Source organism: Leptodactylus fuscus, chromosome 7 (assembly GCF_031893055.1).
Source record: "Leptodactylus fuscus isolate aLepFus1 chromosome 7, aLepFus1.hap2, whole genome shotgun sequence".
Lineage (NCBI taxonomy): Eukaryota > Metazoa > Chordata > Amphibia > Anura > Leptodactylidae > Leptodactylus > Leptodactylus fuscus.
Window position 1 is genome coordinate 103,360,893 of NC_134271.1, and position 19,658 is coordinate 103,380,550.

General features: G+C 40.6%; 1 protein-coding gene across 1 annotated transcript; it reads right to left on the reverse strand.

The window, feature by feature from the left end:
- Positions 1-7,803: 7,803 nt before the first annotated feature.
- On the reverse strand, positions 7,804-19,495 carry GPR132 (G protein-coupled receptor 132). The gene is made up of 2 exons (XM_075282683.1): positions 19,366-19,495; positions 7,804-8,955 (listed from the first exon to the last, which is right to left on the reverse strand). The coding sequence occupies exon 2, from the start codon at positions 8,944-8,946 to the stop codon at positions 7,834-7,836; it is 1,113 nt and encodes a 370-aa protein (XP_075138784.1). The 5' UTR covers positions 8,947-8,955; positions 19,366-19,495; the 3' UTR covers positions 7,804-7,833.
- Positions 19,496-19,658: the final 163 nt, after the last annotated feature.

A 19,658-nucleotide genomic window follows, 5' to 3' on the forward strand; every position in this document is an offset into this window, starting at 1 on the left:
ATGCACTCTATAAGGATATGTTCACACATAGAGGTCTAGATACTGGCATAACAATGGTGCGTCTTTGGTGCAAAGGCGAATATAGTTTTGATTAAAATTTTTCAATGTGGTAGATAAATGGATGTGGATTTTCAGAAAATAGGAGAGTTGACGTAATACCACAATGTGCGAAAATAATTTTGAAAAATTCTGGCTCCAACTAAAAATTGGTATATGTAGAATAGACAGTTTAAAGATATGCAAGATTTATCATTCAGCATACGCAACTGTGATAAATTTGGTGTATTTTCAGACTACCTTCCTAAATTGTAGTAAATCTGGGCTAGTATATACGTGACCTTACAGAAACTACAAAGTGGATGAGATGGTAACAAATCTTATCTACATACTGTGAGTAAAAAACAGTGTGAAACTGACGTGGTATGGATTCCAAATCCACAGCATGTCAACTTATGATTTTTACAGCAAATTTCACCGTTGGCAAAACATAATGTGAAATCTGCAATAAAATGTGTAAGTAATTTTTTTTCCTGTTTGACTTACTGTTTGGCTAGTGTACATGCATCCTAATAAATAACTGCAATATAAAGCCTATAGATAAATTGTGGGATCCATTATATTATATGTGGTCGGCACTGAGGGGCCATTATATTTGATGGGGTTATTATGCTACATATGGGGGCATTGAGGGGGCTATTACATAACTTTTGATGGAGGTTTCAAACAAAGCCTTATTTTGTTGACATGTATAAATGATCTCTAAATTGGGGGTACACGCTTGGAACATTTCCGCACTAGTTCTCTTGAAATGGTTGAGAAACATTGATATATATATATATATATATATATATATATATATATATATATATATATATATACAGTCCTATGAAAAAGTTTGGGCACCCCTATTAATCTTAATCATTTTTAGTTCTAAATATTTTGGTATTTGCAACAGCCATTTCAGTTTGATATATCTAATAACTGATGGACACAGTAATATTTCAGGATTGAAATGAGGTTTATTGTACTAACAGAAAATGCGCAATATGCATTAAACCAAAATTTGACCGGTGCAAAAGTATGGGCACCTCAACAGAAAAGTGACATTAATATTTAGTAGATCATCCTTTTGCAAAGATAACAGCCTCTAGTCGCTTCCTGTAGCTTTTAATCAGTTCCTGGATCCTGGATAAAGGTATTTTGGACAAACAATTCAAGTTCAGTTAAGTTAGATGGTCGCCGAGCATGGACAGCCCGCTTCAAATCATCCCACAGATGTTCAATGATATTCAGGTCTGGGGACTGGGATGGCCATTCCAGAACATTGTAATTGTTCCTCTGCATGAATGCCTGAGGATTTGGAGCGTTGTTTTGGATCATTGTCTTGCTGAAATATCCATCCCCGGCGTAACTTCAACTTCGTCACTGATTCTTGAACATTATTCTCAAGAATCTGCTGATACTGAGTGGAATCCATGCGACCCTCAACTTTAACAAGATTCCCGATGCCGGCATTGGCCACACAGCCCCAAAGCATGATGGAACCTCCACCAAATTTTACAGTGGGTAGCATGTGTTTTTCTTGGAATGCTGTTTCTTTTTGGACGCCATGCATAACGCCTTTTTTTATAACCAAACAACTCAATTTTTGTTTCCAAAATGAAGCTGCCTTGTCCAAATGTGCTTTTTCATACCTCAGGCAACTCTATTTGTGGCGTACGTGCAGAAACGGCTTCTTTCTCATCACTCTCCCATACAGCTTCTATTTGTGCAAAGTGCGCTGTATAGTTGACCGATGCACAGTGACACCATCTGCAGCAAGATGATGCTGCAGCTCTTTGGAGGTGGTCTGTGGATTGTCCTTGACTGTTCTCACCATTCTTCTTCTCTGCCTTTCTGATATTTTTCTTGGCCTACCACTTCTGGGCTTAACAAGAACTGTCCCTGTGGTCTTCCATTTCCTTACTATGTTCCTCACAGTGGAAACTGACAGGTTAAATCTCTGAGACAGCTTTTTGTATCCTTCCGCTGAACAACTATGTTGAACAATCTTTGTTTTCAGATCATTTGAGAGTTGTTTTGAGTAGCCCATGATGCCACTCTTCAGAGGAGATTCAAATAGTAGAACAACTTGCAATTGGCCACCTTAAATACCTTTTCTCATGATTGGATACACCTGGCTATGAAGTTCAAAGCTCACTGAGGTTACAAAACCAATTTTGTGCTTCAGTAAGTCAGTAAAAAGTAGTTAGGAGTATTCAAATCAATAAAATGATAAGGGTGCCCATACTTTTGCACCGGTCAAATTTTGGTTTAATGCATATTGCGCATTTTCTGTTAGTACAATAAACCTCATTTCAATCCTGAAATATTACTGTGTCCATCAGTTATTAGATATATCAAACTGAAATGGCTGTTGCAAACACCAAAATATTTAGAACTAAAAATGATTAAGATTAATAGGGGTGCCCAAACTTTTTCATAGGACTGTATATATATGCTCATACTGAGCTAACTAATAACAAATTTCCTACAGAATAGAATTTGTTAGTCCATTATTAATCTATGTTGCCTGAGTCAATACTACAGGAATTTAGAATAAAAAAAACCTAGATATTGACTTGGAAATATATAAAAAAAAAATCAACAAAAAAATCTTAAAAATGTAACATGTAACTTTATTTGTAAAAAAAAAAAAAATAGTAATTTTACTGATGCATTCCCTTTAACCCCTTAGCGACCCTTGACGTAACTGTACGTCATGGGTCGCATGGGGATGTATGGAGCGAGCTCACACGCTGAGCTCACTCCATACACGGCAGATGCCGGCTGTACAATACAGCCAGGACCTGCCAATAACAGCAGCGGTCGGTGCCCGAGCCGATCGCTGCTGTTAACCCTTTACACACTGCGGTCAAACGCGACCGCAGCGTGTAAACAGCGCAGGCGGCATGGGCGCCGCCATGTTTCGCCGATCGCCGCCCTCCTGAACGTCACATGAGGGCGGTGATCGGTTGCTATGACAGCCGGAAGCCTATTGAGGGCTTCCAGGCTTGTCTCTGCACTAGATCTATTAGACGATGCCAGAGGCATCGTCTAATAGAAGTGCTGCGATTTTGCTATTCACTGCAATACTGTAGTATTGCAGTGAATAGTATGGGCGATCAGACCCCCTAGGTTTCAAGGTACCTAAGGGGTCTGATCATAAATGTAACAGAAGAAAAAAAAAAGTTTTTAAAAGTATTAAAAAAATAAAAAAATATATAAAAGTTCAAATCACACCTTTCCCTAGATTAGCTATAAAAGTAATTAAAGAACATTAAACATAAACATATTAGGTATCCCCGCGCTCCAAAATGCCCGAACTATTAGAATATTAAAACATTTATCCCGTACTGCGAACAACGTAGCGGCAAAAAAAATAAAAACAGCCAAAAAGCGTTTTTTTCAACACTTTGCCTCTTATAAAAAATTGAATAAAAAGTGATCAAACCATCAGATCTTTCCCCAAATGGTATCAATAGAAACGTCATCTTGTCCCGCATAAAAAGACACCACAACCAGCTCCATACATGGAAATATGAAAAAGTTACAGGTGTTAGAACATGATGACACAATTTTTTTTTTCTATTTTGCAAAGTTTATCATTTTTTTAAAAGTATCAAAACATTTCAAATACTATGTAAATTTGGTATCACCGCGTTCGTACTGACACGTAGAACACAGGTAACATGTCATTTGTACCAAACAGTGAACGCTGTAAAAATTAAACCCATAAGAAAATGGTGCAAATGCATTTTTTCTCCAATTGCACCTCATTCTGAATTTTTTTCCAGCTTCCCAGTACATTGCACAGCATATTGAATGGTGCCATTACAAAGTACAATTTGTCCCGCAAACAATAAGCCATCATGTGACTCTGTGAACTGAAAAATGAAAAAGTTATGGCTCTTGAAATGTGAGGAGGGAAAAACGAAAATGCGAAACCAAAAAATGGCCTGGTCCTTAAGGGGTTAAAACAGGTCATTGCATTGGATTGCTTCAACTGTATACATAGCGTTAGCATGTCACATTGTTATTTACTGCATGTTGCTATGTCTATTGTGTTTGCTAGTAAATGTCCTGAGACCTAGTAGCCCCCCTACCCTCATATTATGTGCCTTTGCTGTTACAATCATTTGCTCCTTTTTTCGAAATCCCTCTGTTGATAGGTGCCATCTTCCCTAGACTATTGTATTGTCCATTTTCATAAATGTATATTTAAGGAAAAGATTACTTAGCAAAATGCCACACTTATGTAATACATACCCTGTTTCCCCGAAAATAGGTCATCCCCGAAAATAAGATATACAGTGGGGCAAAAAAGTATTTAGTCAGTCACCAATAGTGCAAGTTCCACCACTTAAAAAGATGAGAGGCGTCTGTAATTTACATCATAGGTAGACCTCAACTATGAGAGACAAAATGAGAAAAAAAATCCAGAAAATCACATTGTCTGATTTTGTAAGAATTTATTTGCAAATTATGGTGGAAAATAAGTATTTGGTCATTAACAAAATTTCATCTCAATACTTTGTTATATATCCTTTGTTGGCAATGACAGAGGTCAAATGTTTTCTGTAAGTCTTCACAAGGTTGGCACACACTGTTGTTGGTATGTTGGCCCATTCCTCCATGCAGATCTCCTCTACAGCAGTGATGTTTTGGGGCTGTCGCTTGGCAACACGGACTTTCAACTCCCTCCAAAGGTTTTCTATAGGGTTGAGATCTGGAGACTGGCTAGGCCACTCCAGGACCTTGAAATGCTTCTTACAAAGCCACTCCTTCATTGCCCTGGCGGTGTGCTTTGGATCATTGTCATGTTGAAAGACCCAGCCACGTTTCATCTTCAATGCCCTTGCTGATGGAAGGAGGTTTGCACTCAAAATCTCACGATACATGGCCCCATTCATTCTTTCATGTACCCGGATCAGTCGTCCTGGCCCCTTTGCAGAGAAACAGCCCCAAAGCATGATGTTTCCAGCCCCATGCTTTACAGTAGGTATGGTGTTTGATGGATGCAACTCAGTATTCTTTTTCCTCCAAACACGAAAAGTTGTGTTTCTACCAAACAGTTCCAATTTGGTTTCATCAGACCATAGGACATTCTCCCAATACTCTTCTGGATCATCCAAATGCTCTCTAGCAAACTTCAGACGGGCACGGACATGTACTGGCTTAAGCAGTGGGACACGTCTGGCACTGCAGGATCTGAGTCCCTGGCGGCGTAGTGTGTTACTGATGGTAGCTTTGTTACATTGGTCCCAGCTCTCTGCAGTTCATTCACTAGGTCCCCCCGCGTGGTTCTGGGATTTTTGCTCACCGTTCTTGTATTCATTTTGACCCCATGGGGTGAGATTTTGCGTGGGGACCCAGATCGAGGGAGGTTATCAGTGGTCTTGTATGTCTTCCATTTTCTAATTATTGCTCCCACAGTTGATTTCTTCAATCCAAGCTGGTTGCCTATTGCAGATTCAGTCTTCCCAGCCTGGTGCAGGGCTACAATTTTGTTTCTGGTGTCCTTTGACAGCTCTTTGGTCTTCATCATAGTGGAGTTTGGAGTCTGACTGTTTGAGGGTGTGCACAGGTGTCTTTTTATACTGATAAGAAGTTTAAACAGGTGCCATTACTACAGGTAATGAGTGGAGGAAAGAGGAGCCTCTTAAAGAAGAAGTTACAGGTCTGTGGGAGCCAGAAATCTTGATTGTTTGTAGGTGACCAAATACTTATTTTCCACCATAATTTGCAAATAAATTCTTACAAAATCAGACAATGTGATTTTCTGGATTTGTTTTCTCATTTTGTCTCTCATAGTTTAGGTCTACCTATGATGTAAATCACATACGCCTCTCATCTTTTTAAGTTGTGGAACTTGCACTATTGGCGACTGACTAAATACTTTTTTGTCCCACTGTAGCAGAGGTTTTGTTGAATTGTCTAATATAAGGCACCCCCCGAAGGAAAGACATTCCCCAATAATAATAAACCTTCTGTGCAAAGATTGTATGAAGAAAAACATTGCTGACGCCGCTGCGATACGTTGTATCCACTGTTCCCACTACTGTAGGATGAGCTGGGAGATGCCCGCTGTGCATACACTAAGCATCGTATGCGGCGGGGGGTCCACTGTCCCAGCTCATCCCACAGCAGCAGGAACAGTGGATACAACGTACGGTATCACAGCAGCGGCAGCAGCCAGCTTTCCTGTGCACACGGAGTACCGCACATAGCGTTCAGCGTTGCAGTGTTTTTCTTCATACAGTCTTTGTGCAGCAAGTACATCTCAGTGTAGCGCAGTGGTGACAGCAGCACACACAAAAATAAAATAAGACATCCCCTGAAAATAAGACATCATATTTTAGGACCAAAAATTAATATAAGGCACTGTCTTATTTTTGGGGAAACACAGTATATTCATATTAGTATCCATATGTATACAAGCACAATCCCTACTCATTTCCATAGTATAGTACAAGCCACATCAGCACATCCACGTAATATTGAACAACAGTAACTTTCATAATGATCTGCAAAATTGGATGAGATGTATTCTGATATGACCCTTCTAAGAAGGTAAAGCTACCTGTGGTTTTCCTGTGCCCTATTTCTTGTCCTCTATGAGTGATGTCTAGTCACACAGTATATCACTTCAGACTCAATAACACATACACATATATGGTTTGATTCAATTTTTTGGTGATATATAAGCAGTAGGATTATATGGGCCTTAAAGATGTTGCTTTATATGACCACTGTATGGCACCGTTATTTGTATACATGCAGTTAACAGTGGTTTGGAAGTGCAGTATGTATTCAGAGAAATTCCTGAAGAAATATTTTATAGCAGGACTAAATTCTGTAAAGTTGCAGTTGCCATTGACCCTGGGAATATATGGATTCAGCAAAGATCCACATTGATCACTTGTACTGCAAGCATTGCTTATCAGCGTTAAGCCCCTTGCAGACAATCATATTCCGTGTGCTATCTGGGTTTTTCCTGGATAGCACACTGACCCATTCATTTCTATGGGCCCATACACATGACCGTGAATTACACAGTCTCTAGTGCTAGCTTATAGTCTGGGCCACGAAATATGGAACAGATCTTATTCCTCTGCGATTTTGCGGCCACGCTTCCGCAGCTCCAAATCATTGAATGAAAGGGGCAGCGGAAGCACAGCCAGTACACGGGTGGCATACAGATGACATTCATGTGTCGCCCGTGCGCCGCCCATGCCGTTCATTCATGGCTGCCAGTGAGAACACAGTTGTGTGCAACTGGCTTTAGGGTTGTGTTGGTTCTGGGTGTGATTTAAGAAACTAAGTCTGGCTCTTAATGTTGGGACATTATGGTTATGGTGACACTGATATTCAGATACGGGGCTGTATTTGGATAATATGGTGGACTGTATTACATTCTTTATAGGGTTCTATAGAGAGTCCAGTGACAACACGTGAGTAAACACTTTTCTTTTGGGAACAGTCTGTGACTGATGGTGGTATGGTAGCACTGACTGGAGAGTGCCTGCTTGCCTGTTTGGTACCTGTGAGCCCCTTTGACATATCCTACATACTCTATTGCAAGAGATACAGGTTTGCTAATTCACATACATTTAATGACATTAAAGTCGTTTATGACACCTTTATATTGTTTCTCCTGGAATTTATTAATTAGAAGCTTGTGTAAGAAAAGAGAGCAGTGATGGATAATTACATACAGAAAAATAAATAACATAAATAGAATAAAAATCATGAACATCTCAAATCCTTAGCATTTGGACAGTTCACAATGGTTTAATTCCTATCCTGCAGTATATCTGCTATTCCAAATCCACTTTGTGTTGAATACTCTTTGTCCAAGGGTTGATCTCTAGAATTGTGAATATGAGGATAGGTACTGTCACTCCTGGTATTGATGGAGAGTTGTCTTCTCCAGACCCTGGCGGCCCTACAGATATCTTTCCTTACGTTTTCGCTGACCAATACATAGATAAAAGGATCCGCTATACTGTTTACAGTGACTAGGCAAAGAAATACAGAATAGGCTGTATAAATCTCCTCTTCAAAATCACAAAAGTTTTCGGAATTATCCTTTAAGTAGTAAGCAATACCCCGGATGAGTAATACAAAGTGATATGGAGCAAAGCAAATCATGAATATGATTATTATGGCCATAGCTAGATACTTGACTTTGGTCTTCTGCTGATCTGTGAAGCTTCCGCTGGTCTCGATTCTCTTTTTTATCACAGAGTTGGTATAAATCAGTATTAATAGTGGAGTTAAAAACCCAATGATGAACCTAGCAACATAGAAATGAGCTATGTATGATGGTATAGGCAAGGTTTCAAAACAAGTAGTTTGGTCTTCTGTTTGTTCACCATCACTGATGATGAACACTGTTGAATGAATTAGTGCCACCAAGGTGCAAAGAACCACAGTGACAAGAATAGCGATTTTTTGCCTCCGAACCCCTCTGGACTCCAGGGCATATTCCACAGCCAAGTAACGATCCACAGAAATGCAACATAAAAGCAGAATACTGATATATATGTTGTTGAAAAAAATATATCCTGTAATTTTGCAGGCCAGAGGTCCCCATTGCCACTTATGGTCATTTTTCACATACAGGATCCAAAGGGGAATGGTTCCAAGGTACATGAGTTCGCTTAGAGATAAGCTGAATAGGTACACAGCCAGTACATTTTTCCGCCATATTTGTAAAATTGTGAGCCATAAGGTCAAAATGTTAGCTGGAATTCCAATTATTAGGACAATGCTATAGAGTATAATGATGAATAGGGTGCTATCATCGTAGGGCGGCAGGCACTTTGGTGTGGTGTTGTTCAAACTCTCCATTGTAGTATGTACGTCCCATGAAGCATTGCCTCCTGCAAATTCCTGCTTCATCTTTGGCTACTGGAAAATACAAATGGAAAAGTTAGATATACAGTCATGGCCAAAAGTTTTGAGAATGACACAAATATTATATTTTCACATGATCTGCTGCCCTCTGGTTTTATGTGTGTTTGTCAGATGTTTTTATCACATACAGAAATATAATTGCAATCATATTATGAGTAACAAAAGCTTATATTGACAGAATGAGTTAGAATGAGATCCAATCACTAATATAATATACTGCAATGCTAATGCAGTGTAAAACCCCTATACTTCTATTGCAGTCTGCCTAGAGCCTTCAATAGACTTCCAACTGTCATGATAACAAAAAGGTGTCTAAGTTCCGGTTTGACCAAGGCATCAGTAGGGTCGGCGTCCACATTCAGTGCATGCACTGTTTGCGGGCATTACACTAGGTCTCTGCTGTATAATGCAATGGAGACCATGCTATTGAGGTGATTGCTCAGCCAATATAATATACTGCAATGCTAATGCAGCGTAAAACCCCTATACTTCTATTGCAGTCTGCCTAGAGCCTTCAATAGACTTCCAAATGTCATGATAACTAAAAGGTGTCTAAGTTCCGGTTTGATCGAGGCATCAGTAGGGTCAGCGTCCACATGGGTCAGCGTCCACATTCAGTGCAGGCACTGTTTGCGGGCATTACCACTGTGTCTCTGCTGTATAATGCAATGGAGACCATGCGATTGAGGCGGCTGCTCAGCTTCTAAGTGTCTGCCATAGTTTAATACCCGACATCTGCTGTAATAGTATGGCAGATGTCGGGAAAGGTTTGAGGGTGTTTCCAGCTGCACGACAACTTATTTAAGGCTAAAGCCCCAGGTTGCTAAAATGCAGCGTTTTGTTTTTGCAGATTTTGTTGTCATATTTAGAGCCAAAGTCTAGAGTGGGTTTAAGAGAAGGAAAACGTCTAAGGCTGAATTCAGACGGGGTTTTTTGGTCCGAAATTTGACGAGGAGGCCGCCTCAGATTCTGGACCAAAAATCAGTATCTGCAACTGGATGCCAATGCAGTGCACCGGCATCCAGTCACGGCACTCCACAAATGAATGGGCCTAGTCGGGAGGGAGTGTCTATAGGCTGAGGTCCGCAGCTAAACCGGCCGCAGCATCCGCCTGAAGAATGAGCATGTCGCTTCTTTTTTCTAGGAGCCAGAATAGACCACTCACTTGATTTCAATGGGAGCCATTTTTTGATCAAGATTTTGAGGTGGATTCTGCCTCAAAATCCTGTCCAAAAAAACCCATTTGAACTCAGCCTAAGAGCTTCCCTTATATTTTCATTTCTTTTCGAACCACTCCCAACTTTGGCTAAAAAAAAACGTAGCAAAATCTGCAACAAGAAAAGCTGCTTTTCTACAATGTGGGGCCCCGGCCTAAAGCGGTATTCCAGTAACAAGCAGTTACCTCCGATACAAAAGGATAGGAGGTAACTTGCTGATTGGTGGGTTTCTGACTCTTCAGACCCTTGTTAGACATGATTACACAAGTTATTCCTACATTGAAGCAATGCTAGAGGAGATAAGATATCATTAAAATGATGTCAATGAAGGAACTATATGGCAGCATATGGTGTCAATGACTCCATTCTATGAAGCTGTAGGGACTTTATGTCCCCATACTGTGCACACGGCTCTATAGTGTGCAAGAGGTTTAATGTCTTATAAATGTGCTGAATGAGGTGTAAAAAGTAATGATGAGTACTGTGATAGTTAAGTTTCTCACACAGACAGTTACCTAGAAGTGTGATTCTGAAATAACGTATGAAACTACAGTTGTTAAATTCTTATTCTACTTTGCTGGGTTTGGAAATGTTTGAGGTTATAATTTGTGTTAAAACAACCACAAAGCTGTGTATCTTCAGTATTGAGACGTGGTGTCTTGTACGTCTTATACCACATATATATTATAGATGTGGGGAGTTGTATGATATATTTTTATTGATCACCCATAGATGTGGCTGAATAATACCCAGAAATACTAGAGTCTGCTGACTGGTTCGCTGACATGCTAACTAGCTGTTTGGTGCAGTGTGGGGGTTACCATCACTCTCATTGCAATTATTTCTTTACATTTTTTCAATGTGGATTTTACTGCTGTGGATTTTTTTGTGGTTTTCAGCTTTTGCCATGCAAAGGTTGAAAGCCAATCTAGCTGTGCAGGAATAGCAGGAGAAACCACCTTGCAAACCAGTCAATTTCAGCTGTCTTTGGCTTGGACTGCTGTAGGATGTCTGCAATGGACATCCAGCAGCAGACATGTTCCATGTGACCCTAGTCTAAGGGTGCATTCACACGCTCACACGTGCATATCACATTGAAAGCAATAGGGAAAAAAGCAGCCCATTCATTTCTATGGGGAGCACACGTATGCTGGCTCCCATAGAAAGCAATTGGATCTGTTTTAACGCCGCTGATTCGGAACGAGTATACACATTCAGAATCAGTTAGCGTATACTCAGTGTGAATGCACTCTTACACGTTCAGAATCAGTGAGCGTATACTCAGTGTGAATGCACCCTAACTCTGCATTCACACGATTGAGTTTCAGCTGTGAAACTTGGTCCTCGTGTTGATTTTCCAGCTTGAACAGGGTGTCGGGCGAGGTTCTCCTAGAAATACATGATGCTAAGAGTACCTGCTTTCAGTGGCATAAATAAAGGGGTAGCAGCAATAGCTGCTGCCAAAGGGCCCGAGGCAGCAGAGGCAGCTGTGATCAGAAGTAGGGATTGGTAAGTGACATTGCGGGCCAGCAAACCCCAACAAATACTTATATCATTATACTCTGGGGTATTTTCAGACCCTGAAGTATAATGATTGGAGGGCCAGGGGAGGTGAGGGAACATCATAAAAACACTGTTACTTATATCTCCTGTGCCCTGGCAGTCTTCAGGTCCTTTGATGAAATCCCAGACGTCATGTGGGCAAGGCCAGCATCATTATGTGTGGTGATGCTGGCCTAGCTCGCATGACGTCTGGTCCAACATTGAAGAGGGCTGAAACAAGGAGGGAGTGTGGCAGAGCCCAGGAGAGATAAGTAACAGTGACTTTTATGTTTGTATCCTCCCCTGGGTCTCCTATCGCTATACTCTGGGATCTAAAAAGAGGGGCCACTATGGGAAAATATACTGTTTACTGGAACTAATCTATGAAAAAATTTAGACATGTTCTATTTCTGGCCATTTACAGAGATCAGGCTAAAAACTATAAGGGCTCCAAAAACACGGATACCACACAGATGCAAACTGGCAACAAAAAATGGCTGTTTTTCTGAACGTGCATTATGTTTGTGTGAACGAGTCCTTAGACCAGACTAATAAAAAGCCTGCAATATTCTTGGGAGGTCTGCCTTGTTTATCTTGCTGTATGTTTATGTTTGTGTTATGTATTGCAGATAGCACATTCACATGAATCATGTTTTACAAAATGTTAGCTTTGGCAAGCTTACAATTATAATAATATTGTGGAAAGAAATTCCTAAATTCCTTGTTATTCAGTCATATTATTTTACAATTTTATTATATTATCTACAATTCTAATTATTATATTGTACAATTATAAGTGATTATTAGAAATTAAAACAACAGAATAGATGAGTGTGCTCAGGAAATCATGGACAACCACAGCATTATTTCGTAGAATTATCAGTCTCACCGCACTTCATTGTAGTATAGTTTTATCATACTACATCCTGTTATCAGTGTCTATCACACAGACAATCAGAAGTACAACAACTGCAATTTCTATATGACAGCCATGTACTGAGGCTTATAGTGGTTTACTGTTCTACGCAGCACATCTCCATAAACCCTATTAAGACATCTCACGCTAACAGAGACCTATGCAGACCATTTCCATTTGTTATAGGTGAGAGACAATCTAGCTCCATTCTTGGACTCCATTTAAAGGGGTTGTCCAGAAAAAGACAGACCTGTCCATAGGTTGTGCCTACCCATGGACAGGTATGGAGTTATTAATCATGGTAATCCACTATAGTCTAAGGCCCCATGTAGAGAGCCACAAAGACTGTGGCAGAAATGCATTGTGTTTTTTTCTGCAATGCTTTTCTGCAAAGGAAAACTCTGCTGGGCTAAGGCCCCATGGGCCAGAAACACAGCGCTAACTTTCTGTTCGTATGAATCCCATCCACTTTGCTGATACTGTATAACGCCGCGATTTTTCCCACAGTGTTTCCACCATGGGCAAATCGCAGCATTTTTGGCCCATGGGGCCCCAGCCCTAAAGCCTCATGTTACGGAAATACAGCTTTTTTGCTGCAAATTTTGCTGTGTTTTTTTGCAACCAAAGCCCACATGGACACCCCCTGGATGGAATACAATCACAATTGTAAGTGGTGTGCTGGAAAAGGGCACAGACCCCATAGACTATAATGGGCTCCGTGTGCTTGCCACGCACTGCCCGCACTAATGATTTGTACGGACCCCATTATAATCTATGGGGTCCGTGCGCTTTGCCAGCACACTGCTTACAATTGCGATTGTATTCTGTCCGGGGGGTGTCCATGCGGACTCCTTCCGGATGCAATACAAGCGCTAGTGTGAACCCTAAGGCTAAAGCTAGATCTACATAAAAACAGTAAATGTCCAGCTCACCCCGTAATTGGAGACCCTATTCCTGGGCTGCTTGGATGTGGAAGGACTTGAATCCGCATTAACCAAATCACCGTAAGTAGAAGAATTCAGCGTTACCAGGTGGTTAAAATATAACTTTTATTCTTTCATCATAAAAGCATTCTTTACATGCCCTGAAGACAATAACAAGTAACTGCTTAACTATATACGCAGAATGCTTTTATGATGAAAGAATAAAAGTTATATTTAAACCACCTGGTGATGCTGGATTCTTCTACTTACAGTGATAAGGCTAGATCTACATGACCAAATTTCACCTGAGAAACTCAGTCCGTGTGTTGGTAGGGTTTACCATCCTGAACAGTATACCGGGAGTGGGACTCTTAGCATCATAGTTAACTATTATGGTAGGAGTTCCTGCCTCCCAGCAACATACTATGCTGTACCGATTACCATAAGGGACAGTATGTTGCTAGGAAGCAGGCACTCAGAGTAGATAGCTATGATGCTAGATGTTCTGCACCCAGGATGAAATTCAGAGCGGACCACGTTTTACAGGTGCCACATAGTCAACCACAACTAACAAATGCAGTGGAAATGCTAAGGCCCCACATTGCAGAAACACAGCCTTTTTGACTGCTTCGGAAACACTGCTGAAAAAGCGTCCATTCATTCCTATGGGAGCATGCTGTTCGAAACTGCCGTTTCGAATAGTACTTGCTCATCTCTAATAACCACATTTGTCAGAATATGACTGAATTACTTTCCTTATTTCAAGTTTTGAGAAATGAGGACATTCTTTTATGGTCACGTTCCAGTTACTTTATAACATATTTTTTGAGTTTAGCTTAAAGAGGACCTTTCATCAGATCGGGCACATGCAGTTTTATATACTGCTGGAAAGCTGAATGTGCGCTGAATTCAGCGCACTGTCGGCTTTCCCGATCTGTGCCCCGGGTAAAGCGCTATCAGTCCCGGTACCGTAGGGCTTTACAGTCAGAAGGGCGTTTCTGACACTTAGCCAGGGACGCCGTTCTGCCCAGCAGCGCCTATCACGCTGTACAGTGTGAGCGGGGAGGAACGCCCCCTCCCTCTGCTCACAGTGCTCGTCCATAGACGAGTATTATCAGGAGCGGGAGGGGGTAGTTACTCCCCGCTCCACAGTACAGCGCGATAGGCGCTGCTGGGCAGAAGGGCGTCCCTGGCTAAGTGTCAGAAACGCCCTTCTGACTGTAAAGCCCTACGGTACTGGAACCAATAGCGCTTTACACCAGGCACAGATCGGGAAAGCCGACAGTGCGCTGAATTCAGCGCACCGTCAGCTTTCCAGCAGTATATAAAACTGCCTGTGCCCAATCTGATGAAAGGTCCTCTTTAACATTCTAGAGTTTTGCTCAAGTTGTCTTTTCAATGAAGAAAAAACGTCTGCAATTCCTAACAATAGGGCTGATGATGAAACCAAGTTTACATAGAACTACACAGGAAATAAGTGTAAGGCATGTGTCAGACTCTATCATACTTAAAAATCTCTCTGTATCCCCATCAAAGCACTAACTAACAAGACTAGATAAACTGTGATACTAGCAAAACATCAAAACATGGCTGCCTTCTTCTTTCCGAATTGTAAAATCTACAGCAAGTCAGCGACAAATCCATATCTAAATCTGCATTCATGGCTTGTGGAATTTCTGGCATGTTTTCCGTTGTTGTTGCAGGTTTTCTGCTTTAGTACTGTATGGTCAGCAGGTGTTTTTTCTACTATGTTCTATTATTTTACGCTATGACTTACACCATTCTCCACTTGCATCTGTTTGAATTACTTACTTTTCCATTCCATTGTCTTTGTTATTCCATTACTTCCTTATTATGCGTGGGTGTGTTACATTACTGCCCTCTTTTATCCACTGAAAACTCATGGACTCAATATAAAAAATTTTAGTGGTAGGAAATAGCAGTCATTCAGCCTATGAAGATATCTGTTAAGAAGGGTCTGTGAATGCGAGTTTGGTCTGGGGCATACAGACATAGGGCATTTAATGTAATTTAGTGTATGGCTGTATTTAAAGCAAATATATCAGCACTTGCATGCTGCCCTTCATGACGACAGCATAAGGTATGACAGACATACTGAAGTTGGCATTCTTTTTAATGTCAGACAATGCTGTCATCAGTATTCATGAGCTTCGGGGAAACCTCACTTGCAATCCACTGATTGACAATTTTCTTGCTATAGACAGTAACGGGGAGAAAGCTGTCAATCAGCACTTACGGGCAAGGCAAGTCTGCAGTGCATAAATGCAAGTACTCCTTCCTCATTCAAAATGCAAGTACTGCTAATAATAAAGTGGAAATTTTAATAAAACTGGTGGTCCAAAGGTAGTGACAGAAATCAACGCACATTTTTAATGGGTTTCCAAGATCAATACACTAAAAACAAGGATTATTACCTGTTGATTACCTTGCTGCAGAGCGGCTGCTTTGGTGCTCCCTACTAGTGTCATATTAACAGCATGTGACCACTGAAATCAATCACTGGCCAAGGCGGTCACCTCTGGTAAATGTGATATCATCACAGCAACCAGGTAAATAAATATTGGCAGGAAGAACAAGGATTTGAACAGGTAAGCAACGCATAATTATATTGCAACATCACTTGCCTTTGCAGCCATTTTCTTTAATCTTAGACAACTCCTTCAATACCCTTCTTTGTACCCTTAAGCACAGGCAATCTGGTGACATTAATCGCACATAACTCACAACTAGTACTCATTAAGATGATTGTCCAGTCTTTTGAAATGCCTTACTAGGAAAACTATTAAAGGGATATTTCCCACAATAACAAATTATCACTTATCGAGGATAGGTGATATGCGTCTGATCTTTAGAGTGGTCCCACTGTAGGAACCCCGAAGACCACAAGAATGGAGGTTGCATGTTTGCAGGTTAAATGCCGAAATATCAAACTTGTACCCTGCCTTGTCATGGGGACTGTTTAGAGTAGAAGACCTTTTTTTAATACAACTATCACGAGTAGAAGAGGTTCTTCATTTTCTTAAGTACTTAGTGCATAGTGGCTGCCCATACAAAGTACTACCTTGTATCTAAATCTGAATACCATTTAGCCTTGTCTGATTGGTTAGGGCTGAATTACTGACGTTTGAGCCTATTTACATTCAGGCCTTGCTCCATTCTGATTTGGGCGCTATATTGTTTGTCATGTGCATTGCCTTCCAAATTCTGTTTGTTCTAGTCTAGCATGTTATTTTTACATACTCTGGGATCGGTAGTTTCACAGGTTGAATTCAGGTAGGGACAGTTCAGGAGTGTTTCTTTTTTCTGTCCACTGTCACTGTATCTGCAATATACCCTTTTGTGATACATTTGCCATCCACCTCATTGCTGGATCATTTCCTCCTTCCACAACTGTCAACATTCGGTTCCTCTTATCCACCGTTGATTTTGTTTCAGTGCTTTATTTTATGCCAGTGGTTCATTAATGTGCTCTTGTAAATGTCTACTTGCTTACTGATAAGTGCTGGGGATATCTGAGTATCATGAGCCACAGTGTGGAAACACAACTGCTATAGGTAAAGTTAAGTTTTGTGTTATACCACCAAGAGAAACCACAGTAATATGAAAAAAGTGTGATATATTATTTAGCAGAATGTATTAGCTATGTAGCCAGTTGTGGTATTTTCTTTAAATATAAGACACATTTTTAGCAAGAAATACTTTTACTAAAAAGTCCCTGCATCTTATAGTTCTTAGTTACCTCTTTAATGATAGGGAAGAGTGTTGGTCACACAGAGCGCTGTATATCTGCACAGTAGTCTCCCTCCCTGTCCCTACCCTCTTGTGCTAGATCATGGCAGGGCAGGGAAGGGGAAGCATTCTCCATAGTGTACAAGGACTCCTTAAAACCCCTGCCATCAGGCCCTTAATAGTGATAGCAGCTGGGAAAAACTTTCAACTCCCAACCGCTGTCCCGAAACCCAAATAGTACATTCATATAATATTATCTCCTTGCAGATTACACAGGACACATTACTCATGTGTAGGCAGCAGGGGGGATTGACTATCCCTGCTGACACTATTCTAATGAATTAATGCTAAAAGTACACTAAGTCATTAGTGCCCTCCAGGCAGTATAATGATCCTTAGTGCCCACCACACACTATAATGCTCCTTTAGTCATTCCATATAGTAAAATGTCTCATTGGTGCCTACCATGTAGCATAATGTCCCATTAGTGTCTACAATTCAATATATGTCTCATTGGTGGCCCCATACAGTATAATGCCCCATTAGTGCCAGCCACACAGTATAATGCCCCATCAGTGCCCCCATACAGTATAATGCCCCATTAGTTACTGCCACACAGCATAATGCCCCTTCAGTGTCCCGTGTAATATAAAGTCCCATTGGTACCTGCCACAAAGTACAATGCCCCATTATACTATGTGGAGGTCCTATAGGACATTATACCATGAGGAGGGCATTAATGGGGATTTTTGCGTATGTGCCTCTTCTGAGCAGCAGGTACAGACTGATAGCTAATAGTCCTGGAGGAAAGAGTCATTCTGCAGCTGAGAGGGGGTGGCTGTATGCTTTCACTACTTTTAGTTTTGAGCACCTGGCGTATATATGGAGTGTTACTAATTCATTGCACCTAACAGGTGGAGTAACACAAGGATGACACTAATGCTCAGGTTTCCATCCTTAGAGTCCACTTGAGGATCCGAAAAATGGAAACCCTATCTGCTTAAGAAGTGGTTACACACGGAAACCTGCAGACCCCATAGACTATAATGGGGTCCACCTGCTTTCTGCCAAAAGGGGCAAAGAGAAAAGTCCTCCTTGCAGTCCTCCTCTGACTATTTTAAACGGAATGGGGTCAGAGCCGTGTACTGAGACTGAAATGATAGTGTGAACCTAGCGTTAATAGTAAATTCATGATATATGACAAAAGACATTGTATAAGCACATCATGTCTTCTGTAATATGGGCAGGGTCGGGGCTTGTCCGAGTCATGTGTATGAGTAATACATTGGTGGAAACATTTTAGTAAGTCCTAGGGGAAGTACAAATTCATAAAGGGGAGATCTTAACAAGAACAACTTGTAACAACTCTACTTTTACTTAATATACAGTGGACACAAATATTTTAATTTCTCAATAATAATAGACATATTTCCTGCATATACTCTGCTGTAACATTGATCCTACATATCTACTGTGAGGATATTATAGCCATCATCTACCTACGTTTTTATGCCATGTGGTCTGTACATACAACAGAGCGGGGTTTCTCTTTTGGTATAGAACATAGTGCTACCACAATGTGTTAGATATAGCTTTACTCAGGGCTACAAATAAACCTACTAGTATATTTTAAGCCTGTGACTTCAGAAAGACTTTTTAGGGAGAAATTTCCAGTCTTACCTATCAATACAATTGAAAACTCTTGATACAAAAAGTTTGTACTTAGTCCCAGACTTACATTGGGAGTAAAACAGCGCACTAACGCAACCTTGGGTTACACACAAAAATCGCATTGCAATTGTAACATTCTTAACTATTGATCATATGGCAACCGCTGTCCAGAGACATTTATACATCACTGTTCACTATTCTGGACTGCAGTCTAGTTGAAGCTGGAAAAATGTAATACTGAAGGTTTATGGGCAGCTCCAGCCTAATGCAGCCCTGAGACTTGGCATGTAAATCTGCTACATCTGTATAAGAAAGTCAAGTGAACATAAAATAGCCTTAGAAAACACTACAAGACATATACACTAGAAGTATCATTAATACGTACCTCCTTTGGAGAATGTACCATTTCCACTTATTTTCGTTCGATTATTTTCCCTCCGTACTGTCTTATGATATTGTTCCTACAGTTCTTGAACTTGGTCTCAACACAACAGGAAGTTTCTCAGCAAAGCAGACGTACTGAATGGCTGCTCACAGCAGACGATGAATAGGACTTTCCACTTTGTCATTTTATGAACTCTCAAGACTCTTTTTTTTTTTTTTTTTTTGTTCTCTCTGTGGAGTTTCTTGATTTTCGGTTGCCTAAAATATATTTAGCTTTACTACTGACACTGAAAT

What these genes read in the sequence shown, in the direction of transcription:
- GPR132 (XM_075282683.1), bottom strand. Translation starts at nt 8,946, where the DNA reads ATGAAGCAGGAATTTGCAGGAGGCAATGCTTCATGGGACGTACATACT.